A 24,254-nucleotide genomic window follows, 5' to 3' on the forward strand; every position below is an offset into this window, starting at 1 on the left:
CGGGCGGCTCGGAGCGCGCCGGGAGCGCCCTGACAGCGGGGCCGGGGCCGGGGCCGGGCGGTGGCAGCGGGTGAGGCGGGGCGGGGGCAGCGGCGGCGCCCGGGGGGCTCGGGGCGGGCGGCTCGGCCCGGGGAGGGGGTTAGGGCTCCCCGTGGGGCCGCGCTCGGGGCGGCTGAGCGGGACGCGCTGGCGGCGGAGCCGGCCGGGCCCCGGGTGCTGCTGCCGGCAGCGGCCCGATCGCTGGCGGTGCCCAGGGCTGCCGGGACCGGGTAAGGAAGCACCGCGGCGGCGGTTGCCGCCCCTGGGCGAGGAGGGGAGCGGTGCCACGGCCGGGGCTCGTCATCCCCGGCTCTGGGGGCCGGTGCCGGGTCCCGCGGAGCAGTGACCGGAGCATTCCCCCGCGGGCAGGGCAGGGAGCTGAGCCCGCGGGGGATGTGGGTGCCCGCTCGGCTGAGCCAACAGCCCCGTGTCCTGCCGCAGTCCCTCGCTCTGTTCCGCACGGAGAGGGCACGGGGTGTGTGTGGGAATGGCATCGGTGTGTGCCTAGGGGACCCAGCCAGGCGCTTTCCAGTGATGGGCACAACCTGGGACACGGGAAGGTTCCCCCGAACATCAGGAAACACTTTTGCAGTCTGAGGGTGACCGAGCGCTGGCACAGCTTGCCCAGAGAGGTTCTGGAGTCTCCCTCTTGGAGATGTTCCTGGACACAGCCCTGGATAACCTGCTGTAGGTGGCCCCGCTGGAGCCGCGGTTGGATGACCTGACTTCCAGAGGTCTCTTCCCACCTCAGCCGTGCTGTGATCCTCCACAGAGTTTCGTTAAGGCAAATTATTTACTAGGAGGTTGTGATGGTTTAGGTAGCACTAGATACCTGTGCTTTGCTGCGCTGAGGTGTGCAGGCCTGAGGTGTTGCAGAGGTCGTTTCTGGGAGGGCTGCCTGAGGGCATGGTGTGTAGGCTGCTATGCTGCACCAGCCTCCCTTTGCCTTTCCTGGTCACTGTGTAGGTCCCTCTGTCCCAGTTACCATGGCTGACCACAGCCTGTCATCTGGCTACCATGACTGATAAAAGCCCTAATAGTGGTGGGAGCTCTTTCGCCTGACAGCTGGGACTTGCATCAGCCCTGGTGATGGAAGTGTAAGGAGTTGCAGGAAAAACAGCTCCTGGAGATGTGTATTTGGGCAATGGTGGTTGTGGCTTCTGCTGTCCCTGTCTGTCAGTTACAGAAAGGAGGGATGGCGAGTGAGTGGTGACCTTGCTGCATGGGGAGGGAGAGTGGGGCAGAGAAATGAGAACCTGCTGAACAAGCCCATGTGGCCTCTGTCAGCCAGAGGGGAGGTGCAGGAGTTTGGTCCAGTGGTGAGGGAAAGGCCCTGATCAGGGTGTTTGCTGGAGCAATGGAAGGGTCCTGGTGGCTCCTGGGTCTTTCCGTCTCTACTTAGACTGGTTGTCCCTTCAGGGGCTTGCAGGCAGGACTGGGTGAATGGCTTACTGTCTGAGCATTTAGAAGTTAAACTCCTGCAGGGATAGAATGTGACAAGTGAAGAGACGGACCCCGGAAGATTTTGGGTGCCCTGTCCCAAAAAGCATCTCTCTTGGACTGTCTGTTCCAGTTTGCCTTGAAGGGAAGGCATGTGCAGAATGTCAGAGGGTGTCAGGTATGGGAGGGGGGATAAATTTATTGGCAGCCTTGTAAAACATTCCTGCTGGAAAGAGCTGGCTGGAGGATCTGTCCTGGAGTGCTGAGTCCTAGTACTGTGCATTGCTGCTTGGCAAAGTTCTTACCTTGGTCTTCCAGTATGGATGTTCCCTGTTGCTCTGGGAACATGTTATCTGGATGTGTCTGAGAGGTTTTCTGGTGCTAGCTCGGTCTGCACCCTCTTGTGCAGCTGCCTTCATGCTGCTGAGACTTTTCCAAAGGAACAAGTGGCTTGTTGTGGCCTCACACTTCCCATCTGTGGTGGCCCCTGTAACATAAAGGTGGTGGTGGCTTTATGGTGATGCCAGTCCTGAGGGAAGCCTGGAATCTCACCTCCTGCAGCTGCACCAGGAAACGGCTCCAGGATAACTCCTGTTTAACTTTTTCTCTGTCCCCACCTTGGATCTCAGTTCTTGGGTGAAGCTGCGGCATTCCTGGGGCATGGAGCCAGCCTGTGGTGTGGTGTGTGAGTCAGTCCTGCTAACCCGAGAGTTCAGATCCTGTGAGTCAGGTTAAAAACCCATGACTTTAAAAATAGTATGTTGTGGGTTCTGTCTGGGTGTCCTCTGCTATAGCAGCCTTCAGGGCTTCCATGTTTAAAGCAGTTTGGTTTTTAGCATGGGTAAAAACTTTCAAGAAGTGGGATTTCATCACTTCAGAAAAAGACTGAAAGTTAAAAGATCTGTATGTTTCTCAGTACAAGTCTTGGGACCCATGCAGAGGTCAGACTTAACCTCCTTTTGCCATGTAATTAAGATTAGCATCACATTTAGTACATCCAGGGGCTGTCTGATGAGATGGAGCTCCGTTTCTCAGCACGACAGGCAGAAGCTTTGAATGAGTTAATAGAGCTGCTTTGTATCGAGATGGAAATGACTAAGCATGCTGCATTCCTGAAGTGTTACTTATTTTGATATAAAATCTGCTTGTTTGGTACTGCCCATGTCTTTCAGGCATCAGCATGGCAAGAGTTTGGTTCAGAAAAGCTTCAGGTTCATCCTGGAGTAGAATGGAATGGGAGTAGCTGAAGACTCTAGAACGGGTCTTTGCTGCTGTGGTGGCTGCCCCCTCATGCCTCAGCACTGAGCTGGCAGCTTCCCTGGGCTTCGGGAGACCAGAAACTATCTTTTCTTTGGCTGCCAGCACAGGAGGCTTGGTGACGAGGAGGTCTCCTGGGTGGTTTGGAGCGGCACGGCTCTCACAAAGGGAGTGAGAGATTGCTTCAGGACTGCATGGGCTTGCCAAGGCAGTGATTTGCGTGTTCTCATGCCCGTGGTGCAGCAGGATAAGGTAAGGTGGTGTGTTAGTGCCTTCGTTTAGCTGATCAGCTACTGGCAGGAGGGCGGTAAGGGGGGTTGTGGGGTGCCAGCAGCACCTGCGGGGAATGGGCTTGACCTCAGCATCGGAGTATTTTATTCTTGGAGAGCAGTGGCAGCATTGTCTCCTGGAGCGTGTGATTTCAGGAAATGGAATTGTCTTGAGACATTGCATGGAAAATGCTTCGTGTGCTCTCTGGCTCTCAGAACTGGAAAAAAGAGTCAGGGCTATCTATCATGTGGCGTGACTGTGCCTCATTCTGCTTGGGACGAAGAGGCGGGAGCTGGTTTCAAACAGTGTGGATCCAAGAGGCTCTCTTTCGGGAGAAACGTGTGATACTTTGTCTGGAAATTACTATATTTCTCTTCACCCAAACCCCCACTTTCAGTGAAGTAATTCAGCATTCTCGACTGCAGCAAACTGCTGTAACTGCTCACGCAGTAGGGATGATATATTTGGCTTCTGTGGAAATACTGTGAAGCATCCTGAAGCCACTGAAAGAATTTGGAAGTAGAGGTCAGGAGAGAAGCAGTCATGTTACATCTGGTTTGTTTGTGAAAGGAATGGGGTGTGTGGTCCCTGAGGTGCAAGTGCTGGCTGGCTCACCCGGGTGGTCTCTACCAGTTCTGTGTCCCTAAGCTGTGTTTTGGCTTATCTGAGGGTTATTAGCTTGGATCAGACCACCTCGGTCTGCTCTTTCCTCACCCAGGATCAGTCTTTACTCTTGCCCTGGCTTATGTGATGAGCTTAGATTAAATGCCTAGTTCTTGATAGCAGCTTGCAAGCCTGGGCAGGTGAAGAGCTGCATTCTTCTCCTCAGATGGTTATTTTGGAAGACACAGTTCAGGGCTGTGGCTGGTGGAGCAGCACTGAGCAGGAGAGAGCAGTGAGCGCTTTAAGCTTGTGCTCTGTGCTTTGTGTTCAAAATGAGCCAGGAGCTACGTGTTTCTAGGTGTATCTGGTGGTTCAAAGGTCAATGACATGCCTTGGAAAGACCTTTGCTGTTGCACTCAAAACTATACAGCTTCAAGAGTGAACCTTATGGCTTCACCTTCTAAATAGTTCTGCTTCTCCAGGAAGTGTGTGGAGCTCCACTGGCTGGAGAAGTAATATTACTTGGTAGGTTTATGACAGCGAGGAAATGAGCTCAGTGTGGATCCTGTTTCTGCGTGTGGGTCTGTGTAGCTCTGGATGGTAGTCGGGTGATTGCTTGAACACTGGGTGAACTGCTTGAACTCTGGGTATTCATCAGTGAGCAGAATCAGAGGCAGCCCTGCAGGGTCTCACCAGCACCTGTATGCTGGCTGGGACTTGCTGGTTGTGCCTCATCATGGAGGCACGGATGTAGGAGAGGTTGGGAGCATCAGGCTGACCTGGAGCATGGCTCTATATCAGAAATGTGTCAGACCGGCTGAGGAATCTACAGCAAATGCACTTGTTATTGCACCATTACCCATGTGGGTGGTTGGAGGAAGGATCTGGGGCAGGCTGGCAGCCAGCAGACCTGACCTGCCTGAGCACAGGCAGCCCTGCACGCTCTGGGGATGGACCCAAGCAGAAAGGGCAACAGGGCTGCCCAGTCTGCTCTGCCTGGATGTCCTCGTGGATGCTGCTTGCAGATGTTTTCCAGGCTGCTGGTCTGAACCCCCGGGGGTGTATGCAGAGAGGAAAGCTGCCAGTGCTGTTGGGACGCAGGGGAGCCTTTAGTGCCACGTGGGCTTGCTGTCAGCATGGAGCTTCACGTGCTCCATCAATGCACATGATGGCCTTGAAGTGCTTAATCCTGTGAATAAGCCCATTGCTGCACACTGCAATGTCCTTTGGAGTCCTGTCCCTGGGTGAGTTGTCCCTGGGTGAGTTCTGCATCCAGTGGTCCCGTGTTTGAAGACATGGCAGGGAGTAAAGGTGGCTCTGAAGCTATACTGGCTGAAAGGAGGTTGTTTCACCCCTCTCCTAACCTGGCGTTCCCCATCAGAGCTTCTTTGCTGGCAGGTCCTCAGGAGCAGCACTGAGAGTAGTTGCAACGGTATAGGAAAGGGGAAGGTTGCTTTCCTGTCTGCTAATCAGAGCTGTGCAGGCAGGCATTGAGGAAGGATGGCTCTGCTCTGGCTCAGGATGTGTTGGAAACAATGCCTATTTATAGGAGAGGGCAGGGGCTCCTTGCTGCCTGGAGCAGCCTGGCTGGGCAGGAAGAGGGTCTCGCAGTGGGGCACGGAAGCACTGCAGTACCCCAGGCGAGGGGGCTGGGGGCAGGGGGGTAGGTGGGGTTTGGGTTTTCTGTGTTCTGTGTCAGTCTTCAACTTGTTCTGCCCTCTCCCTGCCCCTCTGTGGTGGGATCAGCAGCCCTCTTCTGTTTGCTCATGGCCTGCCTGCACTTTGCTGCTGGCAGGAGTGGGGAGGGAGAGCTGTGCCGTGCTGGAGCTGGCACTGGAGCCGCAGTGCCGTCTGCGCCTCACTTCTTCAGAGACATGCTTGGTGCTGGTCAGGACTTCTGAGAATATTGGGGATTCCACAGAGCTACAGGTAGAGCCGAAGGGATAGAGGCTGGGGACACCACATGTGTCTGTACTAAAGTCATATTGAACCTGTAGGTGCTGGGTCTGTGCAGCCATCCAGGTTCTCCCTGGCCGTTTCACCCACCTTTTGTCCTGTACTACCTGGAGGACCGTTTGCTTTGTCCTCTGGCTTACACCTTGGGGTGGTCTCAAAGAGCATAGCTCCTGTTTGTGCAGGCTCTGCTTGGGTAGATCAGAGTGTTTCTTTAGCATTCCTTCTCCTCTGCTGACCTAAACACAGGGCTGTTTTCCTCTTGAGCATGAGAACTCACCAGTTTCTTCTGCATTTTGGCCTCTTGTACGCCTTTTAAAACCTCCCCTGGCTGCAAGCCACAGGCTGGGCACCATTGCCCTCCAGTCCCTTTGATGGCAAATTTAGGTCAGGTGTTGACAAGCAGAACATCAGACAGGTTTTTACTTGTGTTGTGATGCAGGAGCACACTCCTGGGAGGAGGAACCTCTTCTCCAGTCATCACAACTGGCCTAGTCCTTCTGCGTGAAGCAGCAGCCGTCCTGTTGCTGCTGACTCTCTGGAGAAGCAGATGGGGTTCCCTTCCTCTGGAGCTGACGTGGTATCTTGCTGTGCTGGGAGCTCTTGTAAAGACATCCTGCTGCAGTGGTTTGCTGTGTGCTGCCTGAGGTGCTCAGAGCATCAGGAGGAGCTAAGCGCTCCTGCCTGACCTGCAGCGGTCCAAGCAAGCAGCAGAGGGGCTGGCTGAGAGCCCTGCTGCAGACAGGCTGTGCTGCTGTGTTCCTCTGCTGTTAAATGCTTTCCTTGAGTTTGGACCCTTGGGATCCCTGGCTGGGTTTTGTTCCTGTTGTGGTGTTTTGTTTGGTTTTTTAAAGCCAGTGGGACCTCTCTTTCCTTTTGTTAGCCCTCCCTGAAGTGTGCTACACAAACAGGCTTTGTGGGCAGTGTGCTCTGGAAACCAGTCTGGAACATGTGATTTGGGGAGGAATGTTCTTCAGCAACTGCCAGAGCAGCAGTGATGTGTATGGCTGGAGCTCAGCTGATGGTTCTGCTCTTCTCTTTCTCTGCAGGTCGTGCTGCCAGGCTGTCCTTGCAGAGCTGACACCCAGGGGCTCTTGGACACCAGTGGGTGCTTTGGAGCCTCACGCCAGCTTGATGTGTGCAGTACACAGGTGGACGTGGACAAGGCTGGAGATGGGGTGTTTGTGAGCGCCTTGGCACTTGCCATGCACCCAACGGGGTCAGTGGACAACAGCTTCTCCCGCTCTGCTGTGCAGACCCTCTCCCGGAGCCACTGCCGCAACATCAAGCAGAAGATCTCCCAGTGGGAGGGGAGGACACGAGGGTGCTCCAGCAATGAGAAACAGCAGCTGAAGGACTTTGGAGTAAAGTATGATCCTAGCTGCCACGCTCTACCCAAAGTGAAGCCAGACCATGCGGAGGAGGGCAGAAGGACTGGGTCCAAAGATCCAAAGAGCCTGGGCTTGGACTTCAGGGAAGATGCGTGGGGCTGCTTGCAGACTGATGACTCTGGTGACCTCATGTCCTGTGCATACAGCCTAGCTTCCCAAGCCAAGGAGAAAGGAGAGCTGCAAGCTGGCCTCCTTGACCCAGAGGCAAGACTGCCGCCAGGAAACTTCTACACCTCGCAAGCTCTGTGGAGGAGAGTAGATCCCCTTCTGCCTGGCAAAGCCCCACCAGTTCCCTTGGACCTTCAGAGGAAGCAAAGGAGCTGTGGCTCCACAGAAAGAGAACTTAAAATCAAAGGAGCAGAATCTCTCTGCAGGGCAGAGAGGAGCTTGAAAAACATTTACTCTGAGGCTGAGGGGCAAGAGGAGGTCCCACGACCTCGTGCTGCTGTCCCACCACCCAAGCCCCGCAGGACTTTCCGCTATCTTGCAGAAAAGGGTGCTGGAAGCTGTAGTGATGCCAGTGCTACCAGGGAAGCTCCCCTGCAAAAGCAGCACGGAGCAGACTCGGTGTCATCCTCCAACAATCCTGAGAAGAGAATAGCCAGCAGGAGGATCAGAGGGAGAACCCAGAGGTACAGCAATTCATCTCTCATGTCTCCTTAAATCAGTTTCTAGATGGGTTCCAACAGCTTGCTTGCCACCATGTCCTTGTGCAAGTGCTAGTACTGATGGTGCATCTGTTGATGGAGAGAGGATATTTCTGGATTAAAGTATCCCCTTTCCAGCATTGCTTATGCTCTGCTTTTGCTGCTGTTAATCACAGAATCATAGAAGCTTTTGGGTTGGAAAGGACCTTAAGATCATCCAGTTCCAACCCCCTGCCAGGGGCAGGGACACCTCACACTAGACCATGTTGCCCAAGGTTCTGTCCAACCTGGCCTTGAACACTGCCAGGGATGGAGCATTTACCACTTCTTTGGGCAGCCTGTTCCACTGCATAATAATCTTGCAAGGAAGCCTAAAAGCTCCAAACAGATGTTAGTCCCACACCCTAAGGTGTGGGACTCAACAGAGTTGAGTGACAATATGCTGGTCCCATGGAGGGCGCTGCCTGCTTCTTGCCCTGAGCTTGTCCTTAGTTGCAGTTTGTGGATTACAGAATAGCTTTCTCTTTGTGCAGTGTGGCTGCTAAATGTTCCAGCTTTCTTGTTGCAGCAGGTTTGGCTATTCTTCCCTTTTTCCCATCCATAGGTCCCTGTTGCACAGTGAAAAACCTCTGAGCTAGCTTGATGCTGGTTCTGCTTACAGAGGAGCTGCCTAGGGCGGCTGTGCTAGAGGAGTGTGAACATGATAGGTGGAGATGTGGCTAGGACTCTTTTCACCATGGCAAAGCGTGCAGCAACAGCCCAGGGTTTACGATGATGGGCTAAATCCCTGCCAGCTCCTTTGTGATCTCTGTGCCATGAGTTTGAAGTGGCTGCCAAACGTATGAGAATTGAAGCTCACGAACGTGAGAACACCCTTCACAGGGGCAGTAGGTGAGCTCCAGTAGGAAGCAGTGCCCTAATTCTGAGGACTGCTGCAAGTGCTTAGTCTGCAAAATGTGGTTTGGGTTCTTGCCTCTCTGACAGGACGGGACTCGCGAGAAGTGTGCTTGGCCATGGAGCCTCTAACTTCATGTTTAAGTTGGAAATCTCCCAGAGTAAGTGAGTAGGACTCACTTAGTGTGCTGGGTTTGTCTGGGATAGAGTTAATTTTCCTCATAATAGCCTGTGTGGTGCTATGTTTTGGGTTCGTGGTGAAAATAGCATTGATAACACACCCGTGTTGTAGCTATTGCCAAGCAGCGCTCACACAGCCTCAAGGCCTTTTCTGCTTCTCACGCTGCCCCACCAGTGAGCAGGCTGGGCAAGAAGTTGGGAGGGGACACAGCCAGGACAGCTGATCCCAACTGAGCCAAGGGATGTCCCACGCCGTATGGTAAAAGCAACGAATATTTGGGGAAGAAGGAGAAAATTGGGGACATTTGGAATTACAGCTTTTGTCTTCTTGAGTCACCGTTGTGTGTGATGGAGCGTTCCTGGAGATGGCTGAACCTGCTTGCTAAGGAGAAACAGTGAATGAATCCCTTATTTTGCTTTGCTTGTGTGTGCAGCTTTCACTTTACCTATTGAACTGTCTTGACCCAAGTGTTTTCTCACTTTTACCCTTCTGCTTCTCTCCTGCATCCCACTGGGTGGGAGCAAGTGAGTGGCTATGTGGGGCTGAGCTGCTGCCTGGGCTTAAAGCTCAGCACTTGGTAATCAGAGTCCAGAGTGAAGCATCCCTGTGCTTGGTGGCCCCAGGGAGGATCATACTCTGTGTGGACTGGAGACAGCAATTCACTGGTACATGCAGTTGCCTTTAGAAGAAGTTACACTGGTTTTCCTCTAGGAAATCTTTTGAGTTTGAGGACATCCAGGGCTTCCGCAACCGGATGGCAACCACCAAGTCCCACAGGCTTCAAGAAGAGGCAAATGGCACTACAGGATCCAGGCTTGTCTACACACAGTCAGAAGACAACATCTACGAGGACATTATCTGTATGTGCCTGTGCTTCTGGGGGATGCGCTCACTTTATTTAAGGGTAGTGAATTTGCTGGGGAGGGAGGAATGAAGATGAGAATGCATTGAGGCCCTTTCCAGCTCTGTGACTTTTAAAGTCTTCCCCATCTGGCATTTTTTGTTGACGTTAGTAACTATCTGCATGTGAACAGCCTGATTTCAGATGTTATAGAAGAGCCCTAAATTGGCCTGTGCTAAACTGATTTATCAACTCTTCAAATGCTTTGCTCGAGTGCTGCACAGAGATCAGTGTGACCACTGTCAAAATCAGCTACTTTGCAATAGAGCTACTTTCTCTGCAATGCTGGAAGTGTCTTGTTTTGCTGAGTCCATGCACAGTTTGCCAAGTTGATGGTAGTGGGTTAGAAGGGTCTTTGAGTGGTAGGAACCTAACCCATCTTAAACCAAGTCTCTCTCAGGCCCTGTTAAAGCTTGGCAGGCAACTGCACCCTGTCCCTGCTTACATCCCTTGCAAGACTGCAGGTCTTAATCTCCTTTCCTAAATCTCCTAAGGCCCAATGCTTTTCCAGGTCCTGCAAAAGAGAACCCATATGAAGATATCAGAGCGCTGCCCTTACCCCTCTGGAAGGTCCCATCTGTCTGGAAGCTGCCGCCCCCCCGGAGCACCAGTAGAGCTCCCAAGGTAGGATGAGGGGATTAAGTTGTCATGTCTTTCCAGAAAGTCATCCTCACCGGGGCCCTGTTTGTGCTCCCCCCTGGCTCCCCATTCCCTACTGCTACATCATTGGTTTTCCTTGTTTTTTATTGTTTGTTACTAATGTAAATGATAATGAACAACCATGGCAATGGCAGTTGATTAAGCTGCTAAGGAGCAAAAGAATAGGAACAAGAGAGGGTTGATGAGATGCTTGAGTATGTGGGGTGGGATGGAGATCTTGGTAGAGCAGGAGGCTGCAGGAAGTTTGTCATTTATAATCTGACTCCTTGGGCTAAAGCTTAATCCCATGCTTAACCTTCTCTTCTGATGCTGTTTTCTAGCCTCCCCCAAAACCTCCCTTCCTCAGTCGCAAGACTCTTGAGCCAAAGCCCTCCCAGTCAAATTTCCGAGGGAAAATGGTGAAGGACACAACCCTGCCTGTCACACTGTCTGAGTGGAAGCTGTTCCGAGCAGTAGAGGCTGCTAGCAGGAGAAAGAGCTTACCCTGGGTGAGATTTAAGTGTGAAACATTACTTCTTGCATGGCATTTCACAGTCTTGCTGCTTTGGCTAGCACCTTCTAAGTGCTTTGTAAGTGGTCATGGCAGGTGAATGCTAGTTGGCACTGCTGTGTGTGTGGACAAGTGAACCTGTTCAAACCATTCCCCCTCCAAGTAGCAGGGCAGGTATTTGGGGATCAGAAACCAGAGTGTCAGTTCTAGTGGGACAGTGGTGGTTTTGTTGGCCAACAATCTGCAAATGGAGTACGGGGTGCTGGCCTGGAGATCAGTGCTGTGCGTGAGTACGAGTTCTTCCTTGTGCTTTGTCATTTAAGCCTTGTTGCTAGCACTTCCATGAAGTGTAGTGGTGCTGGGTTTGTGCTGAATGTGGTGCAGGAATGCGAGAAAGCTCTCTGGGAGCTAAAGGGCCAGCTCTGTGCAATTGTATGTACATGTCTCCTGTTCCTGATGACTTCTCAGACTGACCCTTATCTTGTCGGTTCAGGCACTGGGTTGTTAGTGGCTGACAGTGTGGGGCTGCTGTGAGTCGCTGGCTGGGCCCTTGGTTACTTGGCATGTTGGCTTGGAGCTCTTTGCTTGCCATCAGGAACATACCCTTGCATTTCATAGTCTATTCGTAGTCTAAAGGTGAAGAGTGACTTTTAGGGATAAGTACATTTCACAAAGCCTTCCTACCCCTCTGCTGCCTCTTCCTGCTCCCTCCTACCTGTGTACTATGTGCTTCTCAGGCCAGAGAAAGGCTTTTAATCCACCTTCACAATAGAGGACTCCGTTGTAACTCTCATTTGACGTGTGGAATCTTTCTAGATAGCGGTATCAGTGATGAGCTCATGTGCCTCAGTGATAAAGCACAGCACGTGCTCTAGAAGTTCAGCTGCAGCTACCACTGCGGTGGCACTTTGTTCATCGGCCTCAAATTCCAGTTGTGGAAGTGGCAACAACTTACTTTTGCCACGGAAAAATAATTCAACTTCTGCAGATCTTTATTTCTTGTGGAAATTGGGTGCATTTTCTCAAATTGCACGAGACTGAGAGGCAGAGCTGGAGAGCTGCACAACACTGTTCAAACATGAAGTGCTTCAGAGTAACAAGCAACTTCTGTCTGGTTTTAAACAAACTATAGGCCTGGAAAATCAGGAAGGAGATGGCAAGGTTATAGCAATGCTGTGATGGAGAGAATCTTCCATTTGGAGGGGGAAAATAAAACATTCTCCAACAGCAAACCTGTTCCAGAAATGTGGTAGCAATTTGCATGCAGGAAGCACACTTGACTCTTTTTGCTCACAAAGAATCGAGCCAAGATTGCCCGAGAGATTGAGAAAAGGGTTGGAGTCTGAGAAGAATAAAGCTGCTTTTTGCTTAAGAAACACATAAACACACCCAACATCTTTCCCTGCATCTTTTCCAGCTGCACAAAACCCAGAGAATTCCCACAGAAATCCTCTAGGTAAGGCTGTAAGGAGGGGGAAGAAGGCAGTTTTGCAGGAGGAGAGTTGCTTTCTGCTGTCGGCTGTTCTCTTCCTTGCAGCCTCCTTGTGCTGGGACTGGCTAATGCAGAAAATGGGGAGGAATAGATCTGAAAAGGAGAAGAGCCTAAGCCTGGTTTGCTAAGCTGGGGATAAAGGATTAAGCTGAAAAACAGGTTCTCTTGCAGAAGATCTTCCTTTTTATGCAGCATTTGTGGTGACAAATGGCTGGGCCCCACCCTCCTACATGCAGTGGGAGCATTTAATGAATTCTTAACTTGAGACAAGAATGGACTTGACCTGCTCACTGCATTTCCCATAACTCTTCCTTTGACACACAGAACCAGAGCCACCTACAGCATCTATACCTGCCAACTGAGCGGGGAATCCAGGGAGGCAGTGGCAGGAGGAACAGAAAGCATTAGGACTTTGGCTTTAAGGCCATTGTGACCAGTGGAAGGAAGGTTAACAGCATTGACTTGGAATGTCTTAAGTGCTGACCCTTCTTTCATGTCTGTAGCTTAGTCTGCACTGGGCTATGGGTTTTTCCAGGTGTTTTCTCCCAGTCTATCCCACTGTCTTTCTTCACCTATGCAAAACAAAGACGCATAATCCTTCCATTTTAGCAAACTACCCTGGGACAAGGACTGTGTTAGAGCAGCTTCGTTCTGCACCCAATGTCTGCTTTGGAGAACTTTCTCAAGCTGTCTGACATCCAACTTCACTTAAAAAAGCAAGCAACCAACCAACCAAACCCTAACCTACAGTGAGAGTGTTCTGCTTTTTCTGGGCTTGGAAAGAATTGGGGTGCCTGAGAGCATGCAGAGTTCAGAGTCCTTTGTGGTGGAGGGCTCAGAAGATATTCTTGCAAGTGCCTTTGCAGTTGGCCTTTCTAATAAAAAATGGAGATCTGATGCCAGAATGCTTGTACAGTTTGGTGTCAGCTCTGAGTTGTGCTAACAGGAATCTCTCATAGCAGAAATTCTGTGTGGATTCATTATCCAGTGAGCTGGGCTAGAAGTACTCTAGCAAGCAGACTCTCAGCCTGGTAGGACTTGGGCAGCCTTTCCAAGTGTTGAGGTGCTAGATGGTTGCTATTGGGCAGCAGTCCTGTTGGCACCTGGGAGCCTTTTTTTGGATCTCCACATTAACATCTGCTTCTGCTTTGGATTTCAGCTGGTACTAAAAATCCAGGAGATCTTTGATTCTAAGCGTGGAAAGAAGAGGGTGAAGTTGCTCAGTCCTGCTGGGAGAGAAGCACCTCCAGTGAAAGGTATAGAGTCTCCAGCACCATAAACCTCTTGAGCAGCACAGTTCCTGCACATCCCGGGGTACTGCTGGCAGGCCAGGCACCACCACCTCCCACAGCTCCTGCTGGGCTGGCTCAACAGTACTGTCCCATGTCTTGCAGCTCTAATTGCTGAGCTTTCAGCACTGCTCAGATTGGGAACACTTGCTTAACCCAAGTTTAATACTGGCACAGCTGGAAGATTCTCTGTGGTCTGAGCCTGGGCTGCTGCTTAAAAGTGCTGTTTCAAAAAAGCAGAACAAACCCCCAAGTTGCTTCACCTCTGACTACTCCACTTATCGCTTGTGTGCCTCTAAAGTGAGATTCTTGTGTTCCTCTGGTTTTTGTAGCCATGGTATGGTCTTTATTTATAGTATATTCTGTTCAGCAGAATATACTGTTAACTTTTATTGTGGTATCAAATAGCCAGTTGGTTTCTGTTCTTTGCCTGTGTTCAGTTGACCTACAGGTGGTTTACTAGAAACAGTGACTTGGTATCAACTCTGCTGTAGCACATTGCCCAGTCCTGGCTGTTCTTTGCTGCTGCTTTGAGCAGGATAGGTGGGCAGTCCTGAGCGATGCTGCTATGATGAGTGTAAAGTTCTCTCTCTTGCCCAACTTTGGGTGTTGCCCATCTTCCTTCTGCATGGCTAATAAATGAAAACTCTGTGTGTTTCAGGTGAAACCAGTGGGAATGAAAGTGATACGGAAAATCAGCCAAAAAGTGAGTGAATCACGAGGGCTGGTCCCATCCCCACAGCACTACACGTTTGGCTAAGGCTCTACTGGGATAAGCACACTGACTAGTCATTGCTTTTGTCGTGGCTTCTGCCAAGGTAGAGAAAGGGAATATCTAAAAGGCAGCATGGCCGAGGCTGGGAGCTGTTGCTGTGGCAAATCAACCTCTATTTCTGCCCTCCTCCTGAGGTTTAATGCCATCAATCTACCAGTCACCTGAATTAGATTAATTTTTGGGTTGGTAGAGTCACACTTAACTGTGTCTTGCAGAAGACTGGCTCTGGATCACCTTTGCTGCTAACACTTGAGGTTATTTTGCCTCCACTTCCTTCCTGTGGTTCTGTTTTACATGTATATTGTTGTGAAATGCCCTTTCCTCTGGGAAGAGATCACGTGGTTATTTGTCTGGTTCCACAGTCCTGAGTTTGATCATAGGCCCAAACTACAGACTCAAAATACATACTTTTAGATGTTTCATTTGCTTGGAGGGGAGCATAGATGAGGCCTTAACTTGGAGTGAACAGTGAAGTTCCACTGTTTTATGTTGAGAGTAATGTGAAGAGTCTCTGCAGAAGTACAGTGATTGAGTCACTGCCTGATTTCAGAGTTGTCCAGAATGTGTCACGGTGCCTGGGCCCCAGGAATTTCCTACATCAGGGTGTTGTGCCTGTGCTTGTGAGTCGGTGCTGCCTGTCAAGACATCCCAGCCTGGAGGTTTCTTGGCCAGGAAACTGGCTCTGCCTCTCTTGAATGCCCATGCTGCTTTAGTCCTGGCTGCCTGAGGCCTGGCGATTACTGAACTGGTGAAGCTGGGCTTCCCTCATCCTTACCAGGGCCTGTCCCTCTGGGATGTGTGGAAAGAGCAGGAGAATGCTAGCTATCGGCCAAGAGGGGTTGGAACTAGATGATCTTAAGGTCCTTTCCAACTCAAACCATTTTATGATTCTAAGAGGAATTTGTAGAGCTGCTGCAAGGCCAGTGGTCCCCTATCTGGAACAGTTCTGTGCTTGAGGAGCTGCTGCAGGAGTCCCGAGTCCCATAGAGTGCAGCAGTGATGTTAGGCAAATGCACCCATCCCTCTTTCCCCTTCTAAAGGTAGTGACAAGTCCTCTTCTGTGACCTGTAGGTGTGTGGCAGTGGTAGCCACAGCCTGGTTTTGGGTTTGTTCCTTTCTTCAGGTCGACACAGGTGCCTGCTGAGGTCAGCCTCCAAGAGGAACCCGCACTACCAGACTTTGGAGAGGGATCTGATAGAGCTTCAGGAGCAGCGGCTGTTTGAGCTGTTTGTGGTGGTGTCGCTGCACAAGAAGGCATCTGAGATGACCTACACACCACAGATCATACAGCAGTTTCCCAGCAAGGTAGGAGCTGCATGGAAACCTGCCCACAAGACACACTCAGCAGCTCTTTGTTTCCTCTCATGGCGTATATCCCTTCCTAAACTCTTCACTAGTAAAGCTGGCCACTAGTTAGGATACAGGCATGGAATATGAATCACCTTGCTCTGTTACACACAAATTCCAGTGTTTTGGTGAGTTACTTTACATGGGACAGTCTGTCATGCTGAGATTGTGCAGGAAACATTGCCCAGGAGTTGTGGGGGTGTTCTGATTTGTCTCCCTTCTAAAAATAGCCTTGCTTCCAAGTAATCTGCTTGTCACCCTCTTCTTTGGGCTTTGTGCCCAAGGACATCAACGCTTTTGTACAACTGTTACTCTGTGAAAATGCTGTGTTTTTTTCCTAACTGCTCCTTCATGCTGTCACAGCTTGGGATGCTGGAATAACCTGGATGTGCTGACTGAGGGGGTAGCGTCTGTAATCAGCTTTATGCAATAAACTTTCAACTTCTCAGGACCATTTCCTATTCTCTTACTTAAAACCCTTCCTTTTGCCCCTTCTGGGCAGTTTTGAGCATGGAAAGTTGTCCTGTAGTCTTTGAGGGGTTTGACTTGGGCCCTCTCATGGTAACTGGGACATAGGATTCAGATACACTGTTTTCACAACTGAGTGATCTGCACATCACAAGCTGAACACATTCCTGTACCTCTTAGTGTCTTCAGATCTCCTAGGAATAGAACTGGGGCAAGCTGACACAGCCATCATTTGGGGGGGTCAGTTCTAGCTTTATTCCCCAGTAAACTTGGCCATGCTTGTAAATGCTTCCTCACTTCTTACCAAGACCATTGGGTAATTTTACAAAGGTCCAATGAGCAGGAAAGATCCAAGAGGGAACCGGAAATCTGTTACAGTCAGAATATGTTCTCCTATGCTTGGGCATTAGCTATCTGATGGTTCAGCTTTGGGAAGTGTCAGGAATATGCTGTCTCCCACTGTTTTAAACGCTGCAGCTGTGCACCACACTTAAGTGACGTCAAATGCATGTGTTACTCCTCCAGACTGAACATCCCTTCAGACAGTCAAAGGATACTGAAGAGAGGCTAAAGGTCATTCCCAAATTCTGCTTTCCGGATCCCAAAGACTGGTCTCCTGCATCAGACCTTAAAAGGTAAAGGCTTTGTTTTGAATACTCATGCCTGAAACAGGCGATGCTGAAAGCCTCGGGGGCTGGACCAGAGGAACTGCAGAGCAAGTTAAAATGGGAAAGGCTATACCCCTGACGCCGGTGGTAGGGGAAGTGCTGTTTCTACCTGAGCCCCTTCTTTCCTATAAGAAGGAAGTTTGTAATGTCTGTTCAGGCCAAGTGCTTCTGCTGTTCCTTGGTGGAACTGAGAAGCAGCTGGGAAGGAAGAGAGCTGTAGTAGTTGAACGAGAGTCCATGGGCTGCAGGTTTCTACACTGAATAGAGATCAAAGTAGCTTGCTAACCACAGCAGAGGGTCTTCAGCATGACCAGAAAGAAAATGGCTTGTAGTTTGTGAGCTTTGTCAGTCTCTTCTCTGAACTGGCTGGTGAATTTAACCCTCACTGTTCTTTGGTTCCCCAGTGAAACATTTTCTTTCGTGTTGACGGGTGAGGATGGCAGCCGCTGGTTTGGGTACTGCAAGAAGCTCCTGGTAAGCATCTGTGTGCTGGGTTGAGGGTAAAGAATGCATTGATAAATGCACAGTTAAGTGCATGACGTGAATCAGCAGTCATTTCCCATGTGGGTTACATACTGCCTGTGCTGCTGCTGTTACCAGCCCTTTGAGGGAGCATGATGATGCTCAGCAATACAGTGAAATGGGCTCTGGGCTTGAAAGACAGCTCTGGGAACTCATCATTCCTCAGGAATCTTAAGTCAGAAGTGTAAAGGGAACTCCAGCAGAAGGAATTGTGCACATCAGCTGCAGTGTAGGTGCTAGGTGCTTTATTGCATCCCTGTTCTCAGCATAACTGTTCCTGTTGTCTTTCAGCCAGAAGGGAAAGGGAAGCGCCTTCCTGAGGTGTACTGCATCGTTAGCCGCCTGGGCTGCTTCAACCTCTTCTCCAAGGTGAAGTGGGAAGAAGAACCCGTTACTTCTTATGGGACTTGAGTCTCTGACAACCTGCAAGCTCCAGAAAGTAACTGGGTGCTTCTGTCCAGTCTAGAATTGCTTAGTGATCGTGGTGCTTCCTCACTGCCTTCGCTTTGACAGGGCAAATAAAATGATACTGGTGCTGAGACTTGTCAGTTGATACACAGACAACCATTCCTTCATCCAAATTATGGTCAGAAAGTGGCTCCTCATGCCTGATAAGACTGATAGTGCCCCTTCATCCTCTTCTTCCATGACTTGGAAATGGAAAATCAGTTGGGGGGGGGGGCGGATCTCAGCTTATTTCTCCTAGCCCTATGAGGAGAGTAGATAAAGAGGTAGAGACTGGGGAAAGCCACTGCAGGTGAAGAACTGCTGTTGCAGAAGAATACAGGGGCAAGCTTATGATTAAAAAAATGCTCATTTCTAATCATTGGAGCACGGAGTTTCTAGAAGAGTGTTTCAGAAAGATTACTGGGGAGGAGGATGGGGTGTTGCTCTTCTTAGTCCTCTAACTAGTTGCGATAATTCAATTACTATGTACAGGACATTTCCTTACAGTAACAAGAGACTGGATTTGAGAATGGAGAGTTGTACTCACAGGTGTCTATTCCCATTTCATTGCTCAGATATTTGAGAGGAGCTTTCACAGGGATCCCAAGCGAGGGAGGAGAGGGCTGTGAGTCTGTGTTGGAGCCTTCACATGTAGCTATGGAATGGGGTGCTCTAACAGAGGCTCGTATCTCCTCTGGCCTCAGCAAGCATTAAACCAATGCCTAGTGTATTTTCTTGCAGATTTTAGACGAAGTAGAGAAGAGGCGAGAGATGTCCCCAGCCCTGGTGCACCCGTTCATGCGCAGTGTCATGGAGGCGCCTTTCCCTGCTCCTGGACGCACAATTACTGTGAGGAGTTTCCTGCCAGGAGCAGGAAATGAGGTAAGGGAAACCAGGAGTGGCTCTGCTGTGTCAGGGTGTCTGGGGCACCGCGGCACTCTGCAAACTGACCTGTGGAGTGATTCTGCCTCCAAAATATTAGTCTGAAGATCATAGAATCACAGAATGGTTTGGGTTGGAAAGGACCTTAAGATCATCCAGTTCCAACCCCCTGCCATGGGCAGGGACACCTCACACTAAACCATGTCACCCAAGACTCTGTCCATCCTGGCCTTGAACACTGCCAGGGATGGAGCATTTACCACTTCTCTGGGCACTCTGTTCCAGGGCCTCAGCACCCTCACAGTAAAAAACTTCTTCCTTAGATCTAACCTGAACTACCCCTGTTTCGGTTTGAACCCATCACCCCTTGTCCTATCGCTCCAGTCCCTGATGAAGGTCCCTCTCCAGCATCCTTGTAGCCCCCTTCAGACACTGGAAGCTGCTCTGAGGTCTCCACGCAGCTTCTCTTCTCCAGGCTCAACAGCCCCAATGTTCTCAGCCTGTGTCCAAATGGGAGGTGCTCCAGCCCCTGATCATCCTCGTGGCCTCCTCTGGACTTGCTCCAACAGCTCCATGTCTTTATGTTGGGGACACCAGAACTGCACACAAGTGGGGATTATGTCTTTAAGTCCAAAGAGAGGCTGCCACAGAAACCCTGTTGAATCATCTACTGTAGAAGTGATTCCGTGCTTTTAAGGCAGAGCTGTCTGGGAGTCATCTGCGCGGTCGGACTGTCCAGGCCATGGGGTTCCACTTGCAGGGAGCCCCCATTCTATGTTCTAGCCAGGCTGCCCCTCGCCTGGCCTGGCTCTGCGGTGGCTCTTCTCCTCCAGTGCTCTGCGTCTCTGCTTGCCTGTAGGTGCTGGAGCTCTGCCGCCCGCTGGATTCCCGACTGGAACATGTTGACTTCGAATGCCTCTTTAAGTGTCTCAGTGTGTCTCACACGATTCGTGTCTTTGCATCTCTCCTGCTGGAAAGGAGGGTGATCTTTGTCGCTGACAACTTAAGGTAAAAGCGGAGCCTGAGTGACTGGTTCTGAGGGACAGTGTTTTCTTCTGCCTTGGGCCTGTTTTCATGTGCAAGCTTGTCTAGCTTGTTGTAGTGACATTTACAAGCTTTTTGCAGACTTTTCACACAACACGTGCACGCTTGGAATTTGGAGTATACTGTTTACCCAAGATAGGAGATAAAGGAGTGTTTCCTTTACCTCTTTAGTCTGGGTTGATGCTATTCCATGCTCCTCAGAATTGCCTTTAAAAGTGGATGCATGGGGCTTGTGTTGATGTGTAAATGTGTGTGAATTATGTTCCCCTGAGCATTTCTAACCTGTGTCTGCAGCCAGGTACTGAAGGAGATGTTGACAATCCACCCTGTGCTTCTCTTACCTTTCTAGCACTCTGTCTAAATGTGGCCATGCCGCAGTTGCAACGCTTTATCCCTTCACTTGGCAACACACCTACATACCAGTCCTGCCAGCTTCTATGATTGATATTGTGTGCTCTCCGACCCCATTCCTAATTGGCATTCTCTCCTGCTCGTTACCACAGCTCCAGGACCTGCCCATAGAAGAGGTGAGAATTGGGTGAAGCACAGTGTAGGGCCAGTGGCAACAGTATGAGGCTGACCTCTGGAATAATCTCTGTGCGTTCTGTCTTAATATAAACTCTCAAACCTTGCTGAGGTTGGTGAACTTGCCAGGTACATGTCAGGGTGTCCCACTGGTATCAAGGATCAATACTATTCACTGTCCTTATGGACAGGCCACAGTTTGTGTTGGGTGTGTGACATCCCCTGGCACTCAGAAGGAAAAGGGTTTTTCTTCTGTACAGCAACATACCTGATTGTAAGAGTCTGTGTGTTTTGTACATCCTTCCCCAGGTGCTGATTGTCGATCTTTGTGCTGACAAGTTCTTGCAAGAGGTGAGTGAAATAATGGGACCAGTCACTCATGGTTATATGCCAGGAAAAGGCATCAGTGAAAGAAAATGAGAACAAGACCTCAGCAAAAGCTGGTATTCATATGGAAGCTCCAGTGGCTGAAGAAGTATCTTGCATTCCTTTCTGACCAATAGAGAAGGGAACAGGCTTACAAATCTTTGTTGCAAGACTGAAGCTGCACGAGGTGCAGAGCTCTGTGAAGCCAAAGATGCTGCTTGTCTGAGCCTGATTTCAACAGGGATAATGAGTGGGTTCATTATGTGAAGTGGACCACTAAGGCTCTGCTGCTTTCTGGCTGGCTGTGTCCATGTTCTCTGCAGGACTTTCTCCTTTCTCATCTACCTGGGGTGGGTTTCCTTTGGTTGGTTGGTTTTTCCCCCCAAGGGTGATAGTTGTGGAGACAAATTATCACAGTTCGCTTGTAGTTCTCTGCTGAACTCTTCACCTCATGTGCTTCTACCTCACAAGTCGCTGTAAACGTATGGGAGTATTACTAGTTCAGGAGGATATTTGCATCTCCTTTTCCTTACCTTACTGTTCTGTTTCACATTGCAGCCTGCAACTGGAGAAAGGTAGTAAAGGATTTGGGTTATTTTCTGTTAGTTTTGTGTGTTTTATCACTGGTATCATAAGCCTGTGTCTGTGTCATGGATATAGCACACATTGTTATGTGCTGGCCGGTTGTGTGTGTGACTTCAGGGATTTAGTGGGAGGGTGCTGAGCAGATGGTTTTCATTTCTGTGGCTGCAAGGCAAATGTGTGTTCTCCCCCAAGACAAACCGTATCACAGAGTAACTTCCCTCAAGCTGCTTTAGCCACGTTATGAGTATTTCTCATCAGTTCACCATGAAAAGGTTCTCAAAATGGCCATTTTTCTCTTTAGGTGTCAGATGAAGACGAGATCCTGCCCCATAAACTCCAGGCAGCTCTTGTCCAAGTCTTGGAAGAACGAAGTGAAATCTTGTGTCATCAGCAGAGTGACACACAAGGTACTTCTATGGACAAGTTTTTTCCCATTAGCAAATGAGAGAGAGGAAATAAATATTTTAGAAAGCTATTTTCCTGTGACCTTACTGAGAACGTGCAAGGTCCTGCACCTGGGTCAAGGCAGTCCCAAGCAGTTCACGAGAAGCTCCCCATGACCCATTGGTGTGTGCTTGAGCCCAGAGCCCATGTGCTGGGCTGCACCCCCAGAGCATGAGCAGCAGGTCAGGGAGGGGATTCTCCCCCTCTGCTGCGCTCTGGGGAGACCCCCCCTACAGCCCTGGTCCAGCTCTGGGGCAACAGCACAAGAGGGACGTGGAGCTGCTGGAGCGAGGCCAGAGGAGGCCCCGGAGCTGCTGCGAGGGCTGGAGCAGCTCTGCTCTGGAGCCAGGCTGAGAGAGCTGGGCTGGGGCAGCCTGGAGAAGAGAAGGCTCCTGAAGGGGAGACCTTAGAGCAGCTCCAGGGCCTAAAGGGGCTCCAGGAAACCTGGAGAGGGGCTTTGGACAAGGGACTGTAGGGACAGGACAAGGGGAATGGCTTTAACCTGCCAGAGGGGAGATTGAGATGAGCTCTGAGGCAGAAGTTCTTCCCTGTGAGGGTGCTGAGGCGCTGGCACAGGGTGCCCAGAGAAGCTGTGGCTGCCCCATCCCTGGCAGTGTTCAAGGCCAGGTTGGACACAGGGGCTTGGAGCAACCTGCTCTAGTGGAAGGTGTCCCTGCCCGTGGCAGAGGGTTGGAGCTGGATGAGCTTTAAGGTCCCTTCCATCCCAAATCAGTCTGATTCTATGAACATCTCTCTTGCGAATGTGTTAGAAGTTTTGTGTCCTAACACTTGTTCCTCTTTTCACAGTCTGTAGATGTACAGCTCGAGTTTTTCTTGGGCCGAGTGTGTCAGTTCCCGTGTTTTGAGTTTTCTTTGATTTTTCTGAAGTGGCACAGGGAACATGGTTCTTAAATAGAGAAGGCAGCAAGTTTCTTTACTTCAGAGGGTAATCCCACTGATTGTTTTCAAAGCTGAACTGCTTTCTGCATAATCCATCAGATAAATGTGAGAATTTTAAAGAGCATTGAGGAGCTTGAGAAATTGCACTGGGAGAATTGGAAAATGGTGTCATTCCACATCAGAAGTAACAAAGGTAGTTTTCCAGTGGGTCTGTGTTCTGTAATTTGCCTGATTCTTTAAGAGAATTCAACTTAGTCTGTTATGAGTTTACATCTTGTTAAACACTCTGTGTTTGACACGGGAAGAGAAATTGTGAAAGCTTTAACTGCTGGAAAACCTGTAGAGTGAAACCTGTCTCAGCTGCAGAACAGAGTTGAAATAGGAGAGAAATCTTAATACTTGAGCTGTGGCTTCTTTGGTGTCAAACACTCATCTGGGATTTCATGTCTGAGACAGCCTAAAAAGTAACTGCTGCTCCTCTTTGTAGAAGAGGAGGGACCAAAGTGACAAATGTAGAGGGGAAACGTCTCCTCTGTTGTCCTCCTCGCAGGTGACTTGCCCCTGAACTCCCTGGTCTCTGAGGCTTTTGTGCAGTTCTTTGTGGAGATCGTTGGACACTATTCCCTGCACATGAACGTCACGGAGAGAGGGGAGCGCGTGTTCCAGCGGGAGCTGTTCCGCAAGTCTCACGTCTCGCGCAATGTGCGGCACTTCCTGCACTTCTTCATGGAAACACAGATGTTTGCAGGCTTCATCCAGGACCGAGAGCTGAGAAAGAACCCGGTCAAAGGTGAGGCTGGATCTTACTTTCCTGTTTTACAGACTCGCTTTCAGAGTCTTATGCCAGGTGACTTTAACTCTTAGGACACCTTTTGTCCTGGCGAGTTATCCCACTGGCATTTTGGTGTCAATGGTAGCTCCTGCCCTTCTAATCTAGGGCTGAAGCAAAGAATTTTTACATCTCTCATCCTGTAGCCTACATCACACCCATGATTTCCTTTTTGTAACGTCCTTGTTAATGATACAAGCTGTCACATGCTAAAAGATGGAATAGCTCTTCTATTAGGTGAGTGATTGTTTCTGGTTTTTCTCTTTTAGGCCTGTTTGAGGTCCGTGCTTTGGAGTATTTGGAGAGTATTCCAGGGACTGAACCGACTGGAATGAACAAAATCCTTCGCAGTCTTGGTAAAGGGACACCCTTGCTTTGTGTTGATTGTTTTTATTTATTTAAATGAATCACAGAGTGGTTGGGGTTGGAAGGGACCTTAAGATCGTCCAGTTCCAACCCCCTGCCATGGGTAGGGATGCCTCACACTAGACCATACCACCCAAGACTGTGCAACCTGGCCTTGAACACCGCCAGGGATGGAGCATTTACCACTTCTTCGGGCAGCCTGTGCCAGCGCCTCAGCACCCTGGCAGGGAAGGCTTTTGCTATTGATCGAATAACTGCATGGGAAAGAGAGCAGAGCCGCCTCTTTGCCTCGTGCGCTCGTGTTTTGTTTTCAGTTGCCCCTTCAGCGGTGCTGAACACTTCGTGTCTCTTTCATTTCTCCACAGGCAGTAAAATGAAGTTTCTCCAGAAGCGATGAGCAGGCGCTGCTGCTGCTGCGGGCCAGCGGCGGCCGGGACTGCCGCCTGCCCTGCGGCCGGAGCCGGGCTCCTCTGTGGCTGCAGGAGGCTGGGGCCGGGCGCGGCTCCCGCCTTATTAAACCATTAATTCAGCGTCACTGAACCGGCCCGAGCCTCAGCCTGCCCCCGCCGCGCGGCCGCG

At 50.4% G+C, this 24,254-nt stretch overlaps 1 protein-coding gene across 4 annotated transcripts; it reads left to right on the plus strand.

The window, feature by feature from the left end:
- Positions 1-8: 8 nt before the first annotated feature.
- Positions 9-24,215, plus strand: DENND2C (DENN domain containing 2C). 4 transcript variants are annotated; one of them, XR_003989637.1, is made up of 20 exons: positions 1,960-2,988; positions 6,612-7,585; positions 9,387-9,535; positions 10,088-10,200; positions 10,557-10,724; positions 13,378-13,474; positions 14,169-14,213; positions 15,406-15,587; positions 16,623-16,732; positions 17,170-17,239; positions 17,579-17,656; positions 18,476-18,616; positions 19,476-19,624; positions 20,010-20,187; positions 20,495-20,536; positions 21,110-21,126; positions 21,438-21,543; positions 23,031-23,270; positions 23,579-23,665; positions 24,041-24,215. XR_003989637.1 is itself a non-coding variant. In XM_030473243.1 (19 exons), the coding sequence occupies exons 2-19, from the start codon at positions 6,768-6,770 to the stop codon at positions 24,070-24,072; spliced, it is 2,805 nt and encodes a 934-aa protein (XP_030329103.1). In that variant the 5' UTR covers positions 9-70; positions 6,612-6,767; the 3' UTR covers positions 24,073-24,215. The 4 variants fall into 4 exon arrangements, 3 of the variants coding, with proteins under 3 accessions (XP_030329103.1, XP_030329102.1, XP_030329101.1); XM_030473243.1 differs by lacking the exons at positions 1,960-2,988; positions 21,110-21,126 and adding an exon at positions 9-70; XM_030473242.1 differs by lacking the exons at positions 1,960-2,988; positions 21,110-21,126 and adding an exon at positions 198-269.
- Positions 24,216-24,254: the final 39 nt, after the last annotated feature.

Source organism: Strigops habroptila, chromosome 18 (genome assembly GCF_004027225.2).
Source record: "Strigops habroptila isolate Jane chromosome 18, bStrHab1.2.pri, whole genome shotgun sequence".
Taxonomy (NCBI): domain Eukaryota; kingdom Metazoa; phylum Chordata; class Aves; order Psittaciformes; family Psittacidae; genus Strigops; species Strigops habroptila.

Excerpts from the sequence above, each read along its gene's own strand:
- DENND2C (XM_030473241.1), top strand. The coding sequence starts at position 2,965 with ATGCCCGTGGTGCAGCAGGATAAG. Across the intron at positions 10,201-10,556 it reads GCACCAGTAGAGCTCCCAAG|CCTCCCCCAAAACCTCCCTT; the intron begins GTAGGATGAGGG and ends GCTGTTTTCTAG. Across the intron at positions 23,271-23,578 it reads GAGAAAGAACCCGGTCAAAG|GCCTGTTTGAGGTCCGTGCT; the intron begins GTGAGGCTGGAT and ends TTTCTCTTTTAG.